The 8,017-nt window shown below is 37.1% G+C and overlaps 1 protein-coding gene across 15 annotated transcripts in view; it reads right to left on the reverse strand.

Moving 5' to 3' along the window:
• Ppip5k2 (diphosphoinositol pentakisphosphate kinase 2) overlaps positions 1 to 8,017 on the reverse strand; it is a 75,851-nt gene that overhangs the window by 67,547 nt on the left and 287 nt on the right. For 14 of the 15 annotated variants that reach the window (XM_005382195.2, XM_005382196.2, XM_013513003.1 and 11 more), the window contains exon 2: positions 1,353 to 1,716. In XM_005382195.2, the coding sequence (XP_005382252.1) occupies positions 1,353 to 1,466 (114 nt within the window). In that variant the 5' untranslated portion in view covers positions 1,467 to 1,716. Of the gene's footprint in view, positions 1 to 1,352; positions 1,717 to 7,436; positions 7,791 to 8,017 lie in introns of those variants that run through there. The other variant, XM_005382193.2, reaches the window with a different exon arrangement.

The following is an 8,017-nucleotide window of genomic DNA, read 5'->3' on the forward strand; positions in this document are numbered from 1 at the left end:
GGTAGACTGAAAAGAGAAATAAAAGCCCTTATGTGTAAGAGGACTGGATGTGATGGACCAGTGGGATTGACACTGCTCAAAAGAACACTAGAGGGAAAGTGTAAGGCCAGGAGAGGCCGCATCAACTGTGCTCTCTGGTCTGAGTGAGACAGAGAAGCCCTGCTTTCTTTTCTGTTTTACTGACTGGGCTTCTACATACTTCAGACGAAGAAAAGTTTTGAATGGTAAGAGAAAAGCTTGAAAATCATTACCTGTTTAGAGGTATTGGGTGCTTAGCCCTGAAGCCTGCTGCACTGGAGTTTTTAAAATAATGACACTCCAATTTGCATTTCATATATATATATATTTCAAATGTAAACAATATTGGTTTTATGAAAAAGGGTTTATGGGGCTGGGGATTTAGCTCAGCGGCAAAAGCGCCTGCCTGGCAAGCGCAAGGTCGTGAGTTCGGTTCCCGGTACCGGAGAAAAACCAAAAAACAAAAACAACAAAGTGAAAAAGGGTTTAAAAGTTAATGAATAGCTATTTTTGGTTTGTTTTTTACTACTTTCACCAGTGTAATAGGTTTTTCTTTTAAAATAAGAATTTCATTCCAATTTCAAACAGAAGAATCATAAACAATTGTAAGTCTGCATTGTAAATCAGTCTTCAGAATAAAGCAATCTCTACTTGTAAAAAGAAAGTAATGAGTGAGAAAAATGTTGGACTGATGCAACTGTAGTAAAATGAACATAATAAACGGTTGTCATTCCTAAGGTCCAGTATGGGTGTAATATTCTAATATATCAGAAAAAAACATACAACATAATCTTACACACACACACACACACACACACACACACACAGATAACTTGAGATAGCCTCTCCTAGCCTCTCATTTTGTGGACTTCTGAACTGTTAATAGCAGTGTGCCCGGTTCAACCAGCACTTTCACTGACATTAAACTTAATGAATTTGTTTAAGTAGTCCCCCTTCTCCAATACCTTTTCTTTATCTTGACGTATTTGTTATGTATTTTATATACAAGAAAGCTTTCTGACAGCCCAAATTTGCTTCTCTTAGCCACTACTCTACCCAACCTTAAGTTACACTATGCATATCACTGAGAGAAACTAAAACAGGCATCATGAAACAACTTAGAAATCTCACCCAACTATATTTACAGTAGCATTTCTTGAGTTACCATCAATTCAATAATACAATTCGTAAAACAAAATATACTTCCTCAGTATAAAAAATTTGTAACAAATTTGTAAATGAAAAAGTATTAACTTAAAAGCTTAGTATTAATTTACATTAGAAGTGATCAGTAAATATCCTATACTGCCCTTGTTTCCCACCAAACAACTTACAGATTCATCCTCCTCCTCTTCCTCTTCATCTGCATGGTGGAAGAAATGCCGGTAACTTCCAGGATTTATTTCCGTATCTTCAGGTCCAACAAAGAATCTGGGGCCTTCACTCATTTTTATTTCATTTGGTATAGGTAAAATTAAAACCGCTTCTGCATAAGTTGTATCTGAAGAAAGGACTCTCCTCTGCTAGTTGGCATATGTGTCTGGTGTATTTTGTTTCTGCTTGTACAATCACTGGAAACTGTGATGATAGTTAGTTGGCAAAAGCTCCTTTGTTCTCCGATATCAGTGCTTCATTGTTGATATGTTTAAAATACAATGAGGCTATTGCTTCCCTGAGTTGACACAGCTATCTTTTTACCTAAAATGGAATAAAAAAATTAACTTGGAGAATGTATTTTAAAAATGTACATGAAAAAATAATTTTAAGTGACACATAAAATTAACACAAATAACTTTACAAACAGCATCAAAACAGAAATATATTTTCTTCACAAAATTAGGAAAAAAAACATTAAAATGCTTAGTTAAATGCATCATAGAAATTTGACAAGATACAAAATAAAAGAATCTATATTAACTTCTTCAAATTTGAAAGTATCTAACAAATTAAAAGATTATTCAAATTCTTTAAAATTACATTAATAGTTAAATCCTTCAGCACATATTTCAGAAGTATTTGAATGGAAAATGCAAGTTAAAATACTGTATAAGGTGGAGCCTAAACCACTCACAATTGGGCGTTATGTGAAATTATATTAACTCAGTTTGAAAACAGTTTTTGGCAGGTATGGTGAAGTACACTTGTAATCCAAGCATTCTAGGAGTCTGAGGCAGGAGAATCACAAGTTCAAGCCCAGCTTGGGTTAATCAGTGACTTAGACTCTGTTTTGGTACAAAAAATTTTAAAAGACACTAGGGATGTACCTCAGTGCAAGTACCCTGGGTTTAATACCTAGTACCAAAAAGTTAAGTAATTTTTTTTAGGGAACGTAACTTCATTCTGGTCTTGAATCAACAATAATAACAACAATAAAAGGTTAGAGTGAAAAGATTTCATTCCAACAATAGCTCTTAAACTTGTAAAAGTTAAAAATTACTTAACAAATTGTATATGTGGGAGTCGAAGTTAACCTTGTCTATAACCTATGGAATACAAAGAAGTGTGCATCCTATAGATTTTTCCCTTAAATATGGATGAATGATATGTCTCCTTTTTTTACTTGACTCCAATTCAGTTTCATTCTTCAATGTGTTTAAGGTACACAGCTATATATCTTCATTTGAGACTAAGCTCAGATCTGCAGCCATGTGTTCTTCATTCATTTAAAGAAAGGCAATAGATAAATCAACAAAATAAATATATATTAGGAAGTCCTCGCTAATAAAACATTTAAGCAGGAATTTAAATTCAATTAGGAAGTCAGCTATGGGGTTATAAGAGCACTGTAGGTAAGAAACAATATATTAAAGATCAAAAAGCAGAAGTGTGTTTGGCATATCTGGTACATTCAGGGACTAGTAAGGAGGTTGGAGTACAGCAGCCAAGCAAAAAAAGAATAGTAGAAAACGATGCAGGAGAAACAGCAAAGATGCATACAGAGGACTGAGAAAACAATTTCAATATTGTTGGATGGCATTTAAGAAAGCGTGAGAGGAGAAATACGAGGACGTATACACAGTTCTTTTGAACACTTTTGTTAGAAAGCCAGGAAGAACAATTGAGCCTCTGAAGAACAAAAGGTGAAGGAAGGCTTTATTTCTGTTCTTTCATTTCAATATATGAGAGATACTCACAGATATTATAAAAGGGCTAAAGAAGTTAGTGGTTAAGAGGATAGATTCAAAAGGAAAAATATTTGGATTGGAATTTATAGTCCAATAACTGCACAACCTTGAGCAATTTTTCTGGGCCTCCATTTCCTTATCTGGAAATTGTACCCTCTCACACTTTGTTGCAAGGATTAAACATAATACATTAAATACGCTGCTATCTCAATTTCTAGGTCATACTCTGTTCCAATTAAATGAGAACATTTGAGAGGAGGGCTCATGTATTCTTAAGGTTTCCCAGGTGATTCCAATAAGCAGCAAGTTTACACATTCATGTACTACCCATAAAAGGAGAAGAGGGTAGAACAATGGAAATGCAGAAGGCAAAACACATATTCACTATTGTTGTAATAGTATGCTGTTAGTATAGCAAATCACATTCACTATTGTTATTAATAGTACGCTATTAGTACAGGAAATCTGAGCATCTCTGGCAATAAAAAAAGAGATAAAACAGATGAAGCATCTGTTGGTGCCTGGCACATCTCACCCAATAAATATTTCTCTACAAAATGTTTTTCTTTATAGCTCATGTTGACTCTTGGTCACCTACAATCTTAACCTTACTTAACAGTTTGGGTTATTTATATTCCATGCTCAAAATGTAAACCTCAAGGCAATGAATATTTATTAAACATAATTATTTAATAAGTATTTAATTTGTTAATGCAGAGTTTCCGAACATGATGCCTCACCATGCATGAGCTAAAAGTACACCCGGAAATTGTCTCAGCTATTAAGACAGTAAGACAGCTTGCAATTCTCCTGGCCAGTTGTCTGCATCAGCACTTTCTTTAGTTTTTCTGGGACACAGTACAAATACTATCGATTTCTATACATGACATAATGTGAAAAAAGTTGAGAAGCACTTAGTTACTACACTAGGATTAAGGTTGGGCTTTTGTTGTGTTTGTTTCGTGCAGTACTTGGGATTGAACCCAGGGTCTTTCTACTAAGCTACAGGACACCCCTACCTTTAATTTTTGAAATCAGTAAGTTGTTCAGGCTGGTCTCAAACTTGGCATCCTCCTGCCTCAACTTCCCAGAGTGCTAGAATTACATGTATGCACCACCATGCCTGGCTATTTTCCTCATTTTGTAGACGCTTTAAGGATACAGATATAGGTCCATTTCATTATTAATGAACACTTGAGGCCCAAAATCCAAGTAGTTAGAACTTGATAAAAATAAATCAAAGATCATACAGTCAATAAGAGCTACACGTGTCAAGTCTGCCTGTTTGAACTAAAGGACATCTAATATTCACTTAAGAGCAAAAAAATCAGGATGTCATAGATCTTATTACATTATTACCAATGGTTAATAAATTCTTGGGAAACTATGGGATAAGTCTTTTTTCCTCTCATCTAAGGCCTATCTATCTATCTATATCTTTTTTTCTCTTATCCAAGGGATGGATATATATATATATATATATATATATATATATATATAAAATATACATCTTGTACAAAATAAAATTTAATAAGTACTATAAGATATCTATATTTTAAATAATTTGCTTTTCAGATAATTGAACCAAATACAGTTTACATATGTAACATTTCCACATTACTCAGCATTTTGATCAATGTTTAGTCATGAATTCCAAAATATATTAACTATCTGGCCTTAAAGATGTATACACTATTCAAATATCAGAATTGAACCTTTAGTTTTAAGATTCCTTTTATAGGAGAGGTCCTGAAATGGATTGGTTGTATTACTATTATCTGGTACATTTGTGAAACACAAATTACTAGGTCTATGGCAAATTTTCCTAAGCAGTAATTCTTAACTAGAGAATCTATACTTTAATGAATGAATGAGCAGCCAGGTTTGAGAATCTCTTTAAATCTGTGCAAAAGACAAGCATCACTTAACCTTGATTTCTGAATTTAAAATGAGTAACATTCTACTAAGGTTTCCTCACTAAAAGCAGTATGTACTATAGCTCTCAAATTCTAGCATACCTTAGAATCACCAGAGGGCTTGTTAAAATATTGAACTAAAAGGTCTGGGGGTGGAGGCCTATAGTTTGTCTTTCTAAAGGTTCCAAGGTGATGCTGATGCTGATGCTGCTTGACTTGGAATTACAACTTTGAGAACAATTGCCTGTTATTTCATTTCAATATATAAGAGATACTTACAGAGGCACAACCATTTGTACATCTACAAGACTTCCACAAAACTGACTTTGAATGATTTCTCTGAAATTTGCTCAGCTCTGTGTCGGTAGCCAAATTACTGAACCTCCCTCTAAGCATCATCTGCAGCATGGGGTTATAAATATTACAGTTTTGAAGATAAAATAACAATAGAGATCCCACAACAACTAGCACATACAAAGGACTCAGAAAGATTAGCTGTTTACATACTTTGTTAACTGTTGTTATAAGGAAGACAGATTTCTGACCTTAATTTAACTGGCAAGGAACAAACACAGATTTAGACCTGATTAGAATGTACCTACTTACCTTCCACCTAATGAAGCCACAGCAACTTCTCTTTCCTACTGCTACTACTGGATATCCCATTACATCTTTTCCAGTCTTGCCACACTATTTGAGATTTACCAAGAGCACTAACCCTGCAGATAAAGTCTTCTCTTTCATACCTTTACTGGGCTGAGCCAGAGCTACATGATCCTCAAAATGACACCTTGGATAAATCCATCAGTCCCCTAACCTGAATTTTAGAATCTTTCCACGCCATTACTGTTGCGCTTTCCACAGCTTCCCTCAAAACCCGACTGTAAACTAGTACATCTCTGCTCCCCAAATCAGAAAACGTGTGTGTTCCAGTTCCTGCTTCTTAACTTGATAATGGACATAGAACCAGTTTTCCTGAGTTCCCAGTAGACACAGTGTTATCAATGGTGGCTAAATTCCAGGACACTAATACTAAGCTACATAAGAAGAAGATTACAAAGGCTTCTTTGGGCTAGCAAAAGCAAACTAAACATCACTTATAAGATTATATATTTAAAAAAAAAACCCAGGTTCCACAGAACCTTCACCACATTGGTATTTTTTCTCCTTCTTCAAATGTTTATGCAACACCTTTCTGCTGAGTCTGGATTTCCTTCTGCTTGGAATTCCCTGTTCTTCGAAGTTCCCATTCCCCCTTTAACAAGCAACCTGAAGGCTTCTGTGAATGTTTTCTGGCCATTATCACACCTCTGCCAGGCCCCAAATATACATCAAAACTCATGCCCCTCCTCTATGAGCTTAGATCTACAATCACCTCTTTCCATCACAGCTGGGTTTTTCCTCATTTTTTTTAATTGTGAAAAATGTCAAATATTCAGAAAAACTGAAAGAACATGTCACAAAACACCCATATGCCTGCCTCAACAACAGCCAATATTTTATCAAATTTATTTTCTATTTATATATATACACACATATTTGCTGACTATTTGAATGTTGTAGGCATCCGTATACATCATATAAACACATCTCCAAAATAAGTACCTCTTCCTACATAACACAATACCATCTCCACTAAGAAAATTCGTTAACAGTTCTGTTAACATTGTATGCAGACATGGATGGATGCCTTTGCAGAATAAGGACCTCATCTACTTATTCCCAGGACTTAACTGGGTGATCAATAAATGTTCTATCAGTGATTCAGTTTAATACCTTTACAATCGCTTGGCAAGTATATAGGTTTAAAACTTAAGTAACAAGCTTTGATTGTATAACTCTGTGCTGCAGTAAGAATAGTACTTGAGGTTCTTAACTACTTCATCGTGCATCACAATACCGAAGCTCCAGGAAGAAAGAGATCCTGCTGTCACTTTTCAGACAAAGTAGGCACATACATAAAACAAAAACAACACTAAATGAATAAGTATTGTAGCCACTGAAAATGTTACGGAAAGAATTGGAATTCTGAAAGAACATCAGACAACAGAGTATTGATTTTGTAGTGAAACGCGTCTGATTCAAACGTTTACTTGTAGCCAAAGTTTCCTGGGGTGAGCTACCAGACCTCTCCAAGCCTCAATTCTTAACCTTTATAAAATGGGGAGAATCTAACAGACCTCCTGGTATCGTTGAGGAATGAGAATGTATGTATGTGAAGCACTTGGCATCGCTCATTACTGGCAGCTATCTTCGTTATTTCATCTGCCTGAAACAAAAACTATCTCACTGAATTTCTAACAGCCCCACGAAACCCTGCCCAGTGGGGAGCTAGGATGCTTGCTTGCTAGGTGCTAAAGTCAGCCACGCTCCCTACCTCTTCAACTAAGCCTTTCCAGCACGCAACGGAAAGACAACTACTACCCCCAGGACTCCAAGGGTAGGACACTTCCAGGGAGTTGTCCGGAGCCTCGGTAAGAGATCCAAAGGTCACCATCCGCTCACCAGCACGAACCCTCTCCAGCGCATGAGGTGCGGCTGTGACCTGCAGCCTCCGGCCGCACCATGCCAAGCTCCAACCACGCACAAGGCTTTTGTTCTCTGGGTGTGGAGGCGGCGACGAGCACAGGCACAAAGACTAAGGAATGAAAGATTACAGCAACCCCTCCCGGGATCGCAGCTCCCAGCTCAGGGCTGCCCACTTTGTGGTGAGGGGCACGCAGCTAGGAGAAGCAGCTCTGCAGCTACCTTCTGGCGGAACTGCAAGGCCGGGCGTTTGAAAAGAAAAAAAAAAAGAAAAAAAAGGAAGCAGTGGGGCGGAGGAAGAGCGCAGAAGCCGCGAAAGGACTCTCAGGCTGCTCTGTCGCTGCTGCGCGCCCGCCCGCGCTGTCACCGCTGCAGCACCTGCCCCTCGCGGGCGCGTGCTCTGCGCCTCCTGGGTCCGCAGGGCACGGCAGG

Source organism: Chinchilla lanigera, unplaced genomic scaffold (assembly GCF_000276665.1).
Source record: "Chinchilla lanigera isolate Chin_1 unplaced genomic scaffold, ChiLan1.0 scaffold00017, whole genome shotgun sequence".
NCBI classification, from domain to species: Eukaryota; Metazoa; Chordata; class Mammalia; order Rodentia; family Chinchillidae; genus Chinchilla; species Chinchilla lanigera.